The following is a 17,938-nucleotide window of genomic DNA, read 5'->3' on the forward strand; positions in this document are numbered from 1 at the left end:
GTAAAGATGTATAGTATAATTCTACATGAGCTTATTTTAAACCATATATTTAAATGCAATGTAAGATCTTACAATTTATTTTAGAGGAATAGTAAAGTATATGAGAATAAACATATTACATACATAATGTAAGGCTGCTGTCATTTGGCTGCAGTGCATCACACAGCGAGGTGCCAACAGGAATCTTGTCCCAGTGTTTTGTGAGAGACACTGATATTGGACCACAGTCATAAGACAGAACAGAGATGACTACCAGGTGATATTTGGTTTTTTTTTTTCACAAACACCATTCTTATATTAGAATTGGGACTCTTGCACTGCATTGATGCCATCTCTGTATCGGACTCATGCAGCCTTCAAGTCCTGCTTGTAAACTCCAAATTCACAATTCTTTAGTCTGAGATAATATGACTTAGGAAGTCATTTATGTCTGAGATGACAACAAAATTAAACCTCTTTTGTGAATAGTTTTTTGCAACTGTTGTTTGTGCATTTAATGTTGGTGTAAAAAAAATATAAAAAAGAGTACTGACAAAATTTATGACAATTTAACATATGTTATTTAGCTGTTAGATGCTAATTTTGCCTGCCGGTTGGTGGGCAGGCAGTGTACAAGAGAGGTTTAGTGCTTTTTCACTGAAAATAGCCGCCTGCTGCTGGAAACTACACTGATGAGAGCTGTGAGACTGAACCAAAACAATGAGCTGAAGGACATTAAAATGCTCTGTAGAGCTGAGAGGAAGTGCAGAGTTCATTGATAATTCTCTGTGGGTTTGTCAGTTTATCACCACGAGGGACCCTTTGCATTGTCATGTGATCTGTTGTTAATATAAAATATTGATCATAGCTGCTTTAAAGTGAATCTGAACATGATTTTGTAGTTGTTGAGAGCGATGATGTTATTAAGAATCATAGACATGGATGTTCTTAAACAATCTGGTGAACATCAGTCGTTGTTTTTCCTTTGCTCCCAGAAATCACGTCACAGTCACTGAATGTTACATAGGTTTGGTTGATAACACAACATTTGACGACCAGACGGCCTCTTTACTTTGTTAGCATCCATAGGAGCTCGATATTCCCGACTGCTCCTGAAAGCAGCATAGTCTGTACGGAGACAGCGAGCAGCGGCGGCTCCCGGCGGAGCAGCGCTGCGATTGGCCAGAGCAGAGAGGAGAGGGAGGGCTACTGGAGCTCCTCTCCTCTCTCTCCTGCCTCCCCTCTCCTCTCCTCTCCTTCCATCCTAGAGGACAGAGCGATGCGGAGACAATAGGACGCAGAGCCGGAGGAGGCTGCAGGATGCTCGGCGCTTCATCCACAGACACACGGCTGCTCAGAGGCTTCTCAGAAGACACAGAGATCCGCTCGGACTGGCGTTTCTCCCGGCTCACCTGGCCTTAGTATGCGCTCTTATCATCCTGTGTGTTTACCAGCTGCCTGGGCTCACAGGGCGGACTCCACAGCCAGCATATGGCAACCAACTGAATGGTGAGTAACGGAATAAACCTGGTTTGATCTGTCCTCACCTGCACCCTCACTCACCCGCATCTAATTCACTTAATTATACAGCAGTTACTATAACAACTGGGATGTATTACACTGTGTTTGCTTGTATTCAATGCAGGATCGATTGGGCCCATTCTGTGCAGCAGCAGCACAGACACTGAAAACAATGCTGTGATTGCTCCTTTATGATGTGTGTGTGTTCTCCCATTTATCTCCAGCAAACAACAACACCATTTCGAATTGTTGACAATATATTTAGATCCAGTGGATTTTGTGTTATTGATCACAACACAACCTCTTGCACCCCTCCCTCACCATCATCACCACCATCATCAGCATCATGCACCTTGTATTTTTGGGGGCAGTCAGGTATCTAATGCGTGTGTGTGTGTGTGTGTGTGTGTGTGTTTGTGTGTTTCTCTCTCTGAGCTTTGTTACAATAAGCGACAGTAATTGTCCTCAGAGTCAGTGCAGTCTGAGGACACACTGCAGGTGGGATCCAACATGACGTATAGCCCCACAGAATGCCGAGGCTGAGTCTGTCTGGAGAATAATAAGAGAGCATAATGTTTACATCCTGGGTCCTGGTTTCACACGCTGGTTTCTATAAAGTGCGGACATTTTTGTGGCTCCTTATAGAAATTAAAGAGCTGTAATAAACTGCTGCACTGTTGTTATACAGAAAACTTAATTACTTATTATTTTACGGAAGCAATGAATTTAATTATTCTTTTAGAGTAATCCTCTATTCTTTTGTTTCTTTTTATTATATAGAGGCGTTGTGGGAGGCTGTGTGTGTGTGTGTGTGTGTGTGTGTGTGTGTGTGTAGTCCAGGTATTCCTCACGTTGTGGGGACTCTGTTTACACAGTCATGTTGTGGGGACTCGCCTCCCTTATGGGACAAAAAGCAAATCCCCTTAATATAAATCATTCATTTTAGGGTGAGGATTTGGTTTAAAGTTAAGGTTAGTTTAGGGTTACATTAAGGTTAATTAGGGTTAGGTATGTGGTGGTTATGGTTAAGCTTTTCAAGGAAATGAATATAATGTAATGTAATGTCCTCTGAAGTGATTTGTGTGTGTGTGTGTGTGTGTGTGTGTGTGTGCGTGTGTGTGTGTATGTGTTAAGCCCACAGGCACAGACTGAGACTCAGCTGATCAAAGTGGGCTTAAGCTACAGTACTTCATAGAACGTAAAAGCAGACACACGCAAGAAAACACTCCAGCATGATGAGTCACAGATCACAATATAGGTCACAAAAACACTCCGGTGCTCAACAATCTGCCGCCAACGGGCGTCTCGCCGGCAGCGGTTGCTGTGTTTAGTATTGTTCTTATCATGCCAAAATACAGCTTTGGTAGGAAGATGATGCTTGTGCTCTTGTATGCAGACACAATGTTTTATGTAGGTGCAGCCTCCACTGTCTGAGTAACATACTGCTGTTCAGAAGGGCTGGGTGACATGAAAGAAGAAGAACAAAGACTATCTATGGCAAACATGGCAAAAATCACAGAGAAAACTGATGTTCAGAGCGATGCACTGTGTTCACATTAAGCATTACATGATGCCAAGCTCTTCATGTGTGTAAAAGAAAACCCCCCAAAAACTCATTATGTTAGTTTGTAATTACAGCTTGCTCAGGGTCATTCATTGGACAGAAATGTGTCGCTGTATGAAGTTTAATTATCCACCAGCTCTACTCTCAAAGGAAGAGTCTGACATCTGGGGAAACGCTTATTTGCTTTTTTACTGAGAAACGATGAGAAGATGGATACAACTCTCATCTTTCTCTCTGCAAGAAAGCGAATAAGCATGTTTCCCAAAAACTGTTCCTTTAGCTGTCTGTTGTTACTCAGGTGAAAATGTATAGTTTGTAAAGTGAATATCTGTTGTTACTAGATATCAACTGGCAATGCTGGATCTTTGTTTACTTACACAAATTAGAAATATAGTTTAATCTGTATGGTAAATAATTTAATAATTTAAAAGGGTTCCAGTGATTAACAATTGTGCTTCTGTAAAGTTGGGAACTGAAAATTGTTACTCACACTGCTAGCTGTTAGCTAGTCACAGCATTTATGTAAATAACTTCATACTTGGAGCAGATCGTTAACAAGTGAAAGTGATACAGAAACAGTGGAAAGCTCTTTTTAAATTTGCTGAATTTAATCTAATAGTGTGAATATTGGATTTTATTTAGATGTAACTGCCAGCGAAGGAGGATTAGCAGCAATTTTCCCAAATGTCTGTTGACACTTCTGAAGTTCTTTTCACCAACTCTAGTCGCTCAGAAATTCTTGATATCTATAGATACTGATAGAGGGCTGAATGTTTTTTTTTGACTTTGTTGCTTGTAAATATGGATGAAATTATATGATGTGAATGAGTCCCTAGTATGGGTCAAGCTCAAAAAACACTTGATCCTACATTTCCTGTATTGCAACTCAATATAATCTTTTGTTAGACCCTCCTTACCTGGTAAACACCCAGGTCTCTCAGACTCTACCCCCTCAGTTTGTAACACTGGTTTCCTGTTACAGATGAGATAACCCTGATGACATCATCAGGGTTATTTTTTCAGGCTTGACAAAGCTTCCCCAGAGCCACAGAAAACATTAAAACAACAGTTTTCATGTGTAAAATCAGCAGAATGAGATCTTTGACCGCAAGGTCAGAGTTTAAAGGTCCGTTACAGAAAGAAGAGGAGTGAATAATTATATCACTGACCTTTAAACCAAGCTGGAGATGTGGTCAGAAAGCAGCTACACTGGAGATTTGAGTTGTTATTTTGTCGATGGGTGCTGTTGACTGTTGGTGCAGAGATATTGGCCACCACACTTTATTCTTTATCTTTACACACACACACACATACACACACACTCTTACACTCCCTGGTACTTTGCTACTCAATGTTCCTTGTCATTGTGTGCTGCGCTCCCTCTCTTTCCTCTCTCATTATTTCTCTCCTATATACCACCCCCTGTCAATGCACGGTCACACTCACAAACACACTGCTGGACTCTGATTGTGTGTGTGTGTGTGTGTGTGTGTGTGTGTGTAAAGCAGTCGGTCACTTCCGATCATGCCAGCTCTGTGAAAAACAGAAGGCAAATCCTACGTGGGCAGAAAATGTAATGGCTTAATGTGTGTGTTGCTGTTGTTTCTCACATGGGAAACAGGAATGTGTTCAGCTCATGTATCGGGAAAACTTAAAGGTCACTGAAATGGAAAAAGGCTGTAAGAGGCTCCAGCTGAAGATGGCGTTGCTCTGAACGTTGGAAGATCGGAGCCGGGTGGGGGTGTGATCATCGTCTTGGCTCTCTGAATCTGCTCTGCTGGTCATCTCTGCCCGCTGGTTGCATAAGCAGTCTGGGATTTAGTCAGCTGCGGCCCCTGGTCACTGCTCTGTTTCTGCAGAGGGTTAAACCTGGTGGCACAGTGTCAGTGCTGAAAGGGGAGGCTGGAGGAGGCAGGGGGGTGGGCTGGATTTGTGATCGGTTGAAAGGAACATGGTGTGTTTTGTTTTTGTTTCCAGGATGTTGCATTTTAAAGCCTGTGAGAGAGTACAGGTGCAGTCTTGAGGAGGAAGGAAGATTGTTATGCAAAGGCTGCTTTAAAGTCGCAACCATTTTGACAAACACAAGTGATTACAACATTAATCTTTTTCAAACCAACAGTCCAAAATCCAAAGATCCAATTTACAATTATATAAAACAAACAATCTACCTTTTTATATAGAGTGAAATCAAGGACATATTAAGAGGGAGGGAGTTTCTAGATGGTCCCATTCATTCCAATGTAAGTTGAGTTGGCTGACTTCCTGCACACATGAAAGAGAAATGTCAAATTTTATTTGAACAGAACAGACCAAATTCTGATGATATAAAGAATCAGACTCAGATGGTTTGTGACGCTCAGAAAGACTCATACACTGTTTTACAGCTGTTCCATTTGCAGTTAATGTGTATGGGAAAACCTCTGGATCAGTGATGTGTGTGTCACATGACCTGCACTACCAAGTGTGGCCACCTGTTCCTGGGGGCTTGATGGAAATCTGCTATGTTGCTTTAAAGAGGATGTATTATGCACATTTGCAGGTATATATTTATAATCTGTGGCTCTACTGGAATATCTTTGCATTATTTACAGTTAAAAACTCCTCATTTATCTTATATTGGCTCTTAATGCAGCCCCTCAGTTCAGCCTCAGTCTGAAACAGGCAGTCTTAGCTCCTGTCTCTTTAAGGCCGATGAGCCCACTCGGTTGTGATTGGTTAGCTTCCAGCAGCTGCCCCTCTGCAGACTTCCAGCCGCTCCAGAGGCTATGTAATCAAACAGTAATAGTAGGATTTCACATCTTGCTCTTGTTCTTCTGAAATCCAATCTGAAATATGAGAGTGAACAACAAAAACAACACATAGAGTGACCATAGCAACAAAGACTACAGAAAAGACGGCTGTTCCGACTTGCTTTACCTGAGAATGTTTAATTATATCTTTCACTGATAGTAGGTCTTTATATTTAGTCACATTTTTAAAAAAAAACCTTCTTTTTTGTCTTGTTTATCTTTTTTCTATATTGTTTTAATGTCTCTACTTTTGCATCTGAATTTTTTTCATGTTTTTCATCTGTTGCAAAGCTGTATTACATTAATATATGTATAAAAGGTGCAATATAAGATTTTATGATTATCATTCCTAAACAGAAACAGTACTAACAATAAGACCAGTGTGAAATTGAAGGTACCAGCTAGCTCTCATTTAAGAAGGGGAAAAAATACATACAAAAATACAAATATATTGTTTAGGATATTGTGTACATTACATTTTTTCTGTCCAATCAGATTACAGCGTTGCCAAGGTACTGTCGAATCATTAGCTCTGCAGTTGTTTCTAACAAGGATGTAAAATATAACTAATTGTGCATTGAGTTACTTCTATTGTTAACACCAAGCTTGTGACGCAGAACACACACACACACACACACACACACACACAGTGGGATTGCAGACTTCCTCTCCACATGAAGAGCCGACATTTGTCCTGACCTGATGACTCATTCAGCTATGAGTCTAATGCTGCTTCTATATAAATACAGATGAAGCTCTCTTTGTGGTAAACACAAACACACACACACACACACACACACGCACACACACACACACACACACACACAGGCAGACACACACATCGATATCCATCAGCTGTCAACACACAGCTGAGAGCAGATATTTGATAAAGGCAGTCAGAGGTGAGGAGGGTGTGTGACGTCTGCTCCAGACACACACACACACACACACAAGCATCAGGGCTGACAGTTAATAGATTCTTATTAATCTCCTAAATATTGTGATTGCAGTTTTTATAAGTCGCCATAGACTTTTCATTCTGAACGCCCACTCTGGTTGAAACTAGTTGACATGTTTATATAAGCTGCAAAGTGCAGTCGAATCATTTTGTTAAAGCATCAGGTCTAATTATCAGAACTGTAGCTGCTGTTTGTAACATTTTAACATCACATTCATATGTGACTATAAAATAATGAACACTAATTCAAATATAAGTGTGCAGACAGCTTCTGATGTGGGAATGAATTTATATTTTAGTATTTTGATTTCAACATTGAATGGTGTCCTACATCATCAGGCTATATTGTGCTTGAATTATATTCTCCAGAGACACAAAGTTACATTCTCTCGTTCAGATGGCCTTGCCAGATGTGTGATAATTACAAACAGATGTATTTCTTCAGCTTTCCAAGCTCACCTCTGAACTAAGACGTCATTGTTTCAGTGAGACTTAGTGTTTATTTAAAGCTGCACTGATCAATATTTCTGTATCAATGATTCAGTATCACAGCTCTCATCAGCCTTGTTTTTGGCCTCGTTGGGCACCTGTTTTTAGCCAAAAAGCTCTGATAAACCCACTCCATGCCACCTGCCCAGCACTAAACAGCAGACAAAGTAGCAACTAGCAAATGTGGAAGCAAATATTGTACGTACATTCAGAAGCCTCCCTCCAGTTTATTTTGGCATTTTTAAGATATTTCATATTTTTCCGAGTCATTTCCTGACAGTGTTGATTAGCCAGACTGTTCGCCAAATATATTTTAACAAATAATTTTGCACTCATAGATAAAAAATTTGAGCTGCTGCTAAAATGGAGCGATGAAGTATGACCATAAAAAACACTGCAGTCATACATCATCCTCATAAAATCCCTTTGTTTTTGTGAGCGTCACATAGGCTACTGATACAGTATCAGGCACCTGTGTTTCAAACTAAATACCTGCTGCAGACGTGCTGCAACAACAGGATTAATGCTTAAAATATAAATAATTCATTTCAATTAAACACTCTCCAACCATCAGAACATAACAGCACATAAAATAAAGTTTAAAGTGGTTAAAGCAGGAGAGTCAGTAAATCAGTCTGCATCTGTCTTTGGCTGCAGTTTTGTGGTGTCGTGTTCATGTTGTGACGCTCTGAACCATCCAGACATTTCCTGAAGAAAAGCTTTCAGTTTGTTGAGCTGTTGTTATCTAGTTGAACTGTTATTGGCACAACTGTTTCAGAGCTATGAGAGCAGTGACTGGCTGAGAGAGTATTTAATAATCACCACACCTGCTGATCTATAGTCACCTTCACTCAGCCCTTTAAGCAGGTGTGCATGGAGACGTCCACACAGTCCATGTGTCTAAGACCTACCACGCTGTGCTTGATATTTACTATTCAAATTTGAAGTGAGGGTGCAAAATATTAAACTGAGGGTGCAATGCATGCTTTTGCCTGAGGAGGAAAATTTAAGGATTTTTACTATAAAATATAGAAAAATGTCACAGTTTAAGATTATCCATCAAAATAGAAGCCATTGTCTGATTTCAACCTTTGGATTTCACATATCTCTGTTACTGACATGTTACCTAGTCTGTATATCTAATGCTGTAGTAAGTTGACAGGTTAGGCTATAATATCACTACCATTCCGACACGTCACCAGTGTCCTAGAATGGCAATTTGGTTGCCATGGTAATGGATTACAGTTGACTATTAACTACACCCCCATTCTCTGTTTGAGAAAGACCATTCAACAGTAACACTGGCCGGAGTGGAGCTTTAAGTGGTCAGAAACAAAACTACATATTCATGCTAGTGTTGCTCCGTGTCTGCTGGATGTGTAAAAAAGCTTCTGTTTGCTGACATATTTGTCATGTCAAGTCAAATCGTTGTATGGTGATGTAGTGAATATGTAGCAAAAATAATTCCTGCTGCTTTAAAAATGACCCATGCAGCGTGTAGCATCAACACACACACACACACACACACGGCGCTGCATGTAGCCTGCAGTGCTACAGTAAGCACTTCTGATTCCGGACAGAAACAAATGGCCATCTCTGTTTACAACTCCCTGCCCTCTCTCCCACGTATGTGTGTTTATTGCATGTGTCCGAGAGCTTTTATTTAAGGGAGAGAAAGAGAGAGAGAGAGCTACATCCTCTCTTCACTGCTATTTATCACCCAAACTGACTCATCCCTCCTCACCTGCTGGTGTCAACTCTTCTTGTCCGTCTCACACAAAAAAGATTACACTCCTGCAGTGGAACACAGAGGTCTGTGGAGGGGATGACAAGGTATTTACACTGAGGTGTGTTTGTGTCACATAGTTGGTGACTTACCATGTGATAAAGCAGGTTGCTCAGTCCGTATCAGAATGTTATTTCCTGCATCCTGAAACGAGATGGTGGACAGGATTTGGGGTAGAATGTCAGATAAATGTAATTTGTGTATAGACTGACAGGGATATGTGTTGACAATAAAGCAGGTGCTGTAAATATGGCGGCAGGCCAAGTGTTGAACGTCTGCTCAGGGATGGAGAGAGGCTGCTTTCCAGCACTTCAGGTTATGTAATATGTGTGTGTGTGTGTGTATGTGTGTGTATGTGTGTATGTGCAAGCTCCCATATTTCTTCCACATGTGCATGGATCTATAGAGGGAGGGTAAGAACTTGGCAGGTCTTGCTGCTTGGGAAGGGGAAAAAAAGAAAGCAATCACTAAGAATAATCACACTGCAGCAGGGAATGGATTCGCTAGAAAGGACTGTTATTGGCTGTGTGTGTGTGTGCGCCTGCATATGTGTGTGTGTGTGACTCAGCTCACAGCTCAGCTCTGGCATCCCCCTTGGCGAGTAGCATTTAGAATTACTTAAGCCTTCACTGCAGATAATTAGCATTTTCAGTGACTATCACACTGCAGATCAGAGCATCGATGGCTTGATGTCCACTGCTGACCTTGAAAACTAACATAAATATTACAAACACACTCTCCTTCTCACATCCCATGACAGTACACATGTATGTTGTGCATCTTTTATATTGTTCCATGTGTCCGACCACCCTTTATACCTTTACAGTTGACTTCTTTTAACTATAAATGAAAAGGGAATATCTATGCATAAGTACAATATGATGTCTTTGTCAAAAGCATTAAAAACATGTCAGAACAAACAATATTCATTTGCTGATGAATGTTTGTTTTTAGTAAGAACCATTTTTGCACTTAAGCTGTTGGCAATTGCAGAGTAATGCAGAGTGCCACTAAGCTATACAGAAAAAGCCATTTGTTGTGTTGTTACATCACTATACTGATGACAAGACTAATAGTTTACAGCCATGCTAGCAGCTCTGTGAAACTGTACTTAATGCTAACATGCTAACCTGCTCATGATGACAACACTAACATGCAGATGTTTAGCAGGTATAACATTTACCATGTTCACCATCTTAGTTTAGCGTGTCAGCATACTAACACAGAGTACAGCTGAAGCTGAGGGGAATGTCATTCATTTTGCAGGTATCTGTCTAAAACAAATTTCATTACAATCCACCCAATAGACATGTCTCTTTAAACAACAAATGTTAGAGTCATGTGGTGCTAGAGGAAAAGTCAGTGGATCACCAAAGTCAGTAGGATTCATCCTCTGGGCACCATGAATGTCTGAACCAAATTCCATGGCAATCCATTCAGTAGTTGATAAGATATTTCAGTCTGGACCAAAGTGGTGGACCAACTGACCATTCCCATCCCTCGAGCCATGCAGCTAGCATGGCTATAAATAAATTGATTGTCAATGATCTTTTGTGGACAAACCACATAATGGTAACACTGTTTCTTAACTACCTCAGCGTATCTTTGGTATTTCTTTACTGCAATTTCTTATTACGTAAGCTAACATGGGCTCACTGATTCATGATGGAAGTCCAGGTGGTTGAGTGGTCAAAGTCTCAAAGTCCCCTTTCTGTCTACATTGTCATACAATCAAATAAAGGCAAAAATTCCATTAACTGTTTCAAATAATATCACAATTTTAAATCAGTCAAATGTTTTGTGTCTTCTCTCTTTTTCTGTGCAGTGACGCCAGCTGTTAGCTGCTGTTGCGCTTGTCCTGCCTGAGCATCAGTCCCCAACTTTGTCACCCTAGTCCGTCCCCTGAATCAGTCACCAGCATGAGTTCCTCTCCACTGGTGTCACGAGCCAACATGGACATCCTGGATGAGCTGCAGCTGATCGCAGCCCAGAACCTAGAGAGGCTGGAGGTCAACAAGTACTATGAGGTGATCAGGGAGCTTGGCAAGGGCACCTACGGAAAGGTGGACCTGGTCATCCACAAGATCAGAGGTGAGGGACCACTTACACACTTATTCACATGAGTAACATGATGCTGTAAAGAAAAAAGAACCCTAATCATTAAAAAGCAATATTCTGTTTCCCTTCAAAAGGTACAAAAATGGCACTGAAGTTCTTGAAGAAGAAGACGACCAAGCTGAAGTCGTTTCTGCGGGAGTACAGCATCTCGCTCTACCTGTCTCCCTGCCCTTTCATCATCAACATGTTCGGCATCGCCTTCGAGACAGACGAGTACTATGTGTTCGCGCAGGAGTACGCTCTGGCAGGAGACCTCTTTGATATCATCCCTCCACAGGTGCTCCATCTTATCCATTGTTCTGATTATTGCTTATCATCAAACTTTCAAGTCATGATTAGCCTCCTGTCATGGATTGGTGCAAAAATATCCATCTCGACTAGTTCTGAAGGAGTAAAAACACGGTTCAGTGCCGGTCGGTCAGTGGAGTTGTTTTCACTCAATCAGCTCTTCTAGTACTTCTGTTGAACCAGTTGTAGTGAGGGTCTTGTTGTGGTGATTCAACTGGAGCAATCTGCCTCATTCCACAAGAACTGACAGAAAGATTTTGAGTTGCACTGGAAACAGTAGGAATTATGTTACCTCACTGACAGAATATATCACTTTAAAGTTAACAGTGAAGAATTTAAAAATTTCCCACCTTGGCACCTCCTAGCAGTAGTATCAAACAGACCCTGAACCTAATACCCCTTCCTACTCAATGGGTTAAAAGTAACAAATAGACTGTACCCATTTTAATCAGGATTGTCTCATCTTTCTACAAACAAAAATATTGCCATCAGAATCATTTCAAAGATACTATAATCACACAAAAATCTGGATTTTTTTCTTAAATCAACGGCACCAAAAATAAAGCACATGGGGAGGAGGTTGGGGTGGTGGAAGGAGTGGCAACACCAATAGGTGTTGGCATAATGGTACAGTACTGTAATAGTGAGAGGTGTCAGGCTATAACAACTGTGCTCTACATCTATATTTACTATATATGGTTGGATGTCACTCGTCAGCTGGTGGCCAAACAGCTGATGAATGAGCCAATGATTATGAAACATGAATGAAGCAACTGATGCCAGTCAACTAATGCCAGTGCAGTTTTCAGAGCTCTAGCTCTATGCTTCCAGTTTGAACATGTGGAACATCTAAAGCATGATCTTAAATAACCGCCGGTACAGTGATACATGTTTTATAAGTGTATGTACTGTTGAGTGTTCCACCCTCATCTCCCTCTGCCTCTGTTCCTCAGGTTGGTCTTCCTGAGGCAGTGGCAAAGCGCTGTGTGCACCAAGTAGCCATTGCACTGGACTACCTGCACTGTAAGAAGCTGGTCCACAGGGACATCAAGCCTGAAAACATACTCATTTTTGACCGAGAGTGCCGCAAAGTCAAGCTGTCCGACTTCGGCATGACCCGCCGGGCTGGCTCACCGGTGAAACGAGTGAGTAACATTTGTGTCTGTCTGTGGCTTCTTATTCTCATTTTTTGGAACCATGGTGGTGACCTGTTGAGTTTCCCCACCAGGTGAGTGGCACCATCCCCTACACAGCCCCTGAGCTATGCGACGTGTCGCGCCACGAGGGTTTCTGCGTGGACTACAGCACTGATGTCTGGGCCTTCGGCGTGCTGCTCTTCTGTATGCTGACAGGTAACTTCCCCTGGGAGAAGGCGCTGCCCTCTGACTCCTTCTACCAGGAGTTCATCCGCTGGCAGAGGAGGAGGACGAACACGGTGCCATCCCAGTGGAGGCGCTTCACCGAGCAGGCCCTCCGCATGTTCCGCCGGCTGCTCTCGGTGGAGCAGGACCGCCGCTGCTCCGTCAAAGAGGTGTTCGGCTACTTCAGCCACTCTTGGATGCTGGACGGGGAGAACAACAACAACAACGGCAACGTAGGAGGTGGAAGTGCTGGAGAGAGGGTTGGCGGGGGAGGAGGAGGAGGAGGAGGAGGTGGAGGGGGAGGAGGAGGGGGCGTGCGAGGAGAGGTGGATGGAACTATTTCGTCATCTTCATCCGGGGAGGAGGACGAGGAGCTCCTGGTGGAGAGGATGAAGCAGCAGACTCTGTCTCCTCTCTCCCCGCTGTCGCCCCTCTCTCCCATGTCTCCGGTGGCGGTGGATAGAGGGAGCGGTGGCGGGGCCAAAGGCGGGATGATGGAACCGGGCGCAGGCCACCATTTCGTGTCGGTCTCCACCAACAGCTCCGTGTCGTCCACCAACAGTTACGAACGAATGCCGAGAGAAAACAGTTCGCCGGGTGGCCGCATGCTGGTGGCTACACCCATAGAGATCTGTGTCTGAGCGTGTCAGAACAAACATTTCTAAGTTAATGTTGTCACAGACTCACCGGTACACTCTTTTATACCTCTCATCCAACCACGTAGATGTGCATGCATGGAAAAAGAAACAATAAGTACTAAATAACTAACGAAGTATCTTGTTTTAAACATCTTGGGAAAGGAAGAGCACACGAACAGAAGACTGTTAAGGAGAAGTCTTTGTTGAGTGCATACATTCCTCATGAAGTAGAGTTTTTGGTCAAATTTCCTCAAAAGACCCCAGAAGAATCCCCATTTAAACATTGATTTCAATGACATGTGCAAATGCAGTGTAGGGAAACCCAGAGGCAAAAAACAAAGTTGCTTCCATTAGAGATTCTGTCACTAAAACCATCTGAGAAGAAGACCAAAATGTATTTCCTAAAGCAATACTTCCAGCAAAAAAGAAAAGAGACAGAAAGCGGCAGAATGTTGTGTGATCTCTTCAGGACGTGACCAGATGTCATTTTTGACGAAGCCAAGGGACAAAGAGAACTTCTACTGATTTGTATTTTTGAAGAAGACTACCACAGAGTTCAAAGACATATCTTGAAAGATAAAAACGAGTGAGAAGTGGTTTTAAATGTTTCATGTGTAACAAAAATGTGAATGTGCGAGCGTGTCTGTGTGTGTATCCCTGTGCGTTCCGTATGTAAGAATCCAAAAGAAGTGTGTTTATTTTGCTTTGAGAATTTATTAATTTATTAATTTGAGAATTTAAAAAGACACCATTTTTTCTATTTTTTTTTTTTTTTTGGTAAAGTAGCTTTCTTTGTTTTCCGTTTTACTTGATTGGCTGCTGTACATATTGGTATCAATAGTTTACATTATGTATTCATTTTGATCAGTGGGAATGTTTTCCCACTATTGGCTGATGTGTCCCTGAGCGTCAGACTAGACTGAGAGAAGGCTTATGATGTCTCTGCTCTTCTTGTCAAACATATCTACTTCACTGTTGAAAGACTATTTTCTACTCACTCTTTAGATTCTGTTTGTATAGCTTGTTTTCTTCGAAACTCTAAGCTAAAAGTATTGTCTGAAAAGAGAAAAATGATCATTCAGCATTTTCAGTTCAATCTGAGAAAAAAAAAAAATCCCTGAAGATGTAAAAGAGTCACATTTTACAAAATGCATGACGAGTAGCTCAAACTTACCTTTATGAAAATTTGAACCGGCTTTTCAAAAAATACGAACCAAAAAAAAAAAAAGCTAAAAAGAAAATGTTGTGATGTGGAATTTTTGCCGTAGCACAATTTCTTGCATCATGTCCTGGAGTGAATATTATGGTTATGATCTCTTGAGACATTCTAGGGCTAAAAATCAGAACAATAATTAGTTTCTATTCAGTGTGTTGTATTTGTATTGCTATTAATGTTGTGTACTCATCTCACCACCTTCGGGAACAGAAAAAAAAAAGCAAAGCATGAAGACATAGAGCGAGAGGTTTGAATTTAAATCACAGGTATGGAATTAAATGGTGGAAATATTTTTGCTTCTAAATTGCCACTTTTAGTGAAGTAGAGTGGCGTTGATGTCTTTTTTTATCAAGTTAAAAATAACAGCAAAAAAGTAGTCCATTCCTTTCTTTGACCTATCATGAATATTACCTAAATAATTTGAAGAAAAAAGCAACGAGCACTGGATCATGCATAGGAATGGGCTTTTTGTGTGTTGCTTTCCAGACATAAATCTGCATGAATGTGTATGTGCTAAAGCTCTGTTGTGAAAACCTGCTCAGTGTTTCTCCTGTCACAAGCTGTAGTACTCTGTAGATGTAGTATAGCTGCAAACAACATGTTTCTTTATCTTGTGAGAGTCAGTAGCCTCAGCTTGGATCTGCCTGACTGAGGATCAGCTTAACTCTGTTCAGCCCTTACATAAACCGTTTGGATCATGTTCATCAAAGCTGCTCCCAGATCAGCGGGCGAGTATGCAAATTACTACATCTTGTGACAATCTCTGACCTCATCAGCAGCCTTCTGACTCAGAACAAAGGACAGTCCTGATACAGACACTATAGCCGTGCTGTTTTCCTCAACCGGTCGCTTTCCATCAGCCAGCTGCGAGCAGCACTGGCTCTGCAGCGTTTACTGTGCAGGCTGGTGTTTCACATGACCATATGAAGAAGAGATTACACAGGCATGTACATTACCTCATCATGTCACCCTCTCGCTGAAGTATTCACCCATAAGCCACCCTTCTACTTCCCCTCAGCACATCCCAGAAGAATCTACAATGCACCAAAAGTCAATCCTAACAAGCCAATATGTCTCATAATTTAATTCAAGTGATACATTTTGCAAGTCTGGCAGTAGTAGAGCCAAGGGTTGGCCAGACTTAACTGTAAAAAAAAAAGTTCAAGTAAGTAAAGCCAACATGTAATTTGTTTGAATTATTTGAATGCAATCCGTGTAGTTTAAGCAGAAAATCAGCTGCAAAATTGACTTTGTTCGTTCTTTCACGTTGCCACCGTTGCCTCACTGAGCAAGAAGCTAACGGTTGGAAGCTAACCACTTTACTTAACTTTATTGACGATTTTTCCATCTGCAATTTCTAAAACTAAATGTTTTCACACATTCTACACTTAGTTACAGTGAACTTTGAATTCAGTCAGAGCATTACAGGTTGAATGGTTACGTTTTTCCAACGTTCAAGTGGGAGTTCAAATTTGGAATTATAAGTGTTAGCGCTAATAGTCATTATAGCCTGGCCTGGAGGAGAGTCATAGCATGGCCAGGAGGAGAGTCACCGTTTGGGTCACTCACTTTTTTTTTCTTGCGTGGAACCAGTCCAGCCAGTAAATAAACTAGTGGCAACGCAAGGTTTTTGTCCATCTACAACACCAGCAGTATTTTAGTGTGTTCTAAAATTACCACCACCACATGCTTTACTTGAAGTTCTTTGCTATTTTCTTTGAAAGAGGGATATCTGCCCAACAGACTGGGTCTCATTCCAGATAGTATAGCCAAATTTTGGAAGTAAGCAAACATCTCATAACTCCCATTGGATTGTGTATTACAGCCCATTAAGTAAATTAAATCTGGTGGTCACCCATATGAAAATTGTTCTGCTCTGCCAATAAAATCTGGATGAGATAACAGCACTGTTGCAATGCAGATTCATTTCTTTCAGAGATTCCTGAAACACAATCACCAATATGATAAAACAAGGCAGAAAATGTTGGATTGATATATATATTTTAAAAAAATCAATCTTGATATAACTTCATCCTAGCAGATTTTTTCATTGTGATGCAAGAATACAATTTTCAAGAGATTAAATGACATGTTAAGATTGATACTTTTGGTGGTGTTTTAGGATGAAACACAAACACAACATGAATACCCTCTTTAGGTTCTGGTCCAATATCCGCTGCAGCTGAGGATGAGCTGGGAGGAAGGATGAGTCACACCAAGCTGCTTTTGCCACAAACCACCTTCCCTTTTCTTCCTCCCAATGCCTGAGTCAGTCATTGCTGCCTCCTCAACTCATCCATAACGTGACGTGTTGTAATGGAGTTCCAGTGTCTTTCTGTCCAGTGACATATTTCAAAGCATCATGATTTTAGTGGGGTTTTAGTGAGTAGATGACCACAGCACTAGAACTCGTATCCGGTTCTGTCTTTGCAATACAACTGTCTTCCTGTAAGCTGAGATTTAGTCAATAAAATGAGAATTCTTGTTGGAGTGATCTTGGAACCTTTTTTGTCTTTTATTTCCTGTGAGTCCTCTGTGATGCTTTATAACAAAGCAGGAGATGCTGGTGGAGTTAATTGTTTAGTTTGTATGTACAGTGCAGTATGCAACAGCTGGTCTCATCTCAGGAGCCAGGGAATTTAATCAATGTTCACATCAGAGCCTTATAGAGTTTGGACTGTAAATTTTATATCAAAGAAAAATAATATAAGAAAACAAGATTTTATTTGATCAAACTTTGAAATGGTGAATATTAAATAAGACATTATTAAATTAGAATATGAATACTTTAAGCAAAACATAAATAAACCAATAAATTGTGAAATAATTAAAAAAGTTATAAAAGTTCTAATCATGAAATGTAATTTTCTTATTTTAATTTTAGATATTTGTATTTCAGTTATTTTGCTGTGTTTTTATTTCTTAAAGGCATTTTGAATCGGTGTTGTCACCAAGCCCCGCCCCTTGCACTCCTCAGCCAATCAAATGCTTCCTGCCCATTTTAGGAAGCTCAACAGCTGCTACAAAATGTAGCCAGCTAGCTCCTGTTTGACTGGCCATGTTGCCCTGGATTAGTGTTGAATTAACAAGCCAGTGGGGGAAGTGACATGAAATGAAATGGCTTGAAAAGGGGCAACAGCTATAATTAAAGCTCCAGGTGTTTTTGTTGGCCATGTGGTGGCAGCAGAACAAGCTATAAACACAACACTGACACATTATCACTTTATGGAG

At 41.1% G+C, this 17,938-nt stretch overlaps 1 protein-coding gene across 1 annotated transcript; it reads left to right on the plus strand.

Moving 5' to 3' along the window:
- The first annotated feature begins 1,019 nt into the window (after window positions 1–1,019).
- bsk146 (brain specific kinase 146) lies at window positions 1,020–17,201 on the plus strand. Its single transcript, XM_067576467.1, has 5 exons — window positions 1,020–1,488; window positions 10,912–11,177; window positions 11,279–11,481; window positions 12,446–12,637; window positions 12,721–17,201. The coding sequence occupies exons 2-5, from the start codon at window positions 11,006–11,008 to the stop codon at window positions 13,492–13,494; spliced, it is 1,341 nt and encodes a 446-aa protein (XP_067432568.1). The 5' UTR covers window positions 1,020–1,488; window positions 10,912–11,005; the 3' UTR covers window positions 13,495–17,201.
- The last annotated feature ends 737 nt before the right edge of the window (window positions 17,202–17,938 follow it).

This window comes from Thunnus thynnus, chromosome 20 (genome assembly GCF_963924715.1).
Source record: "Thunnus thynnus chromosome 20, fThuThy2.1, whole genome shotgun sequence".
In the NCBI taxonomy this organism is placed as follows: Eukaryota; Metazoa; Chordata; class Actinopteri; order Scombriformes; family Scombridae; genus Thunnus; species Thunnus thynnus.

Coding starts and splice junctions, on each gene's coding strand:
- bsk146 (XM_067576467.1), top strand. CDS start 11,006: ATGAGTTCCTCTCCACTGGTGTCACGAGCCAACATGGACATCCTGGAT. Junction 11,482..12,445: donor TTGATATCATCCCTCCACAG/GTGCTCCATCTT, acceptor TCTGTTCCTCAG/GTTGGTCTTCCTGAGGCAGT. Junction 12,638..12,720: donor CTGGCTCACCGGTGAAACGA/GTGAGTAACATT, acceptor TTTCCCCACCAG/GTGAGTGGCACCATCCCCTA.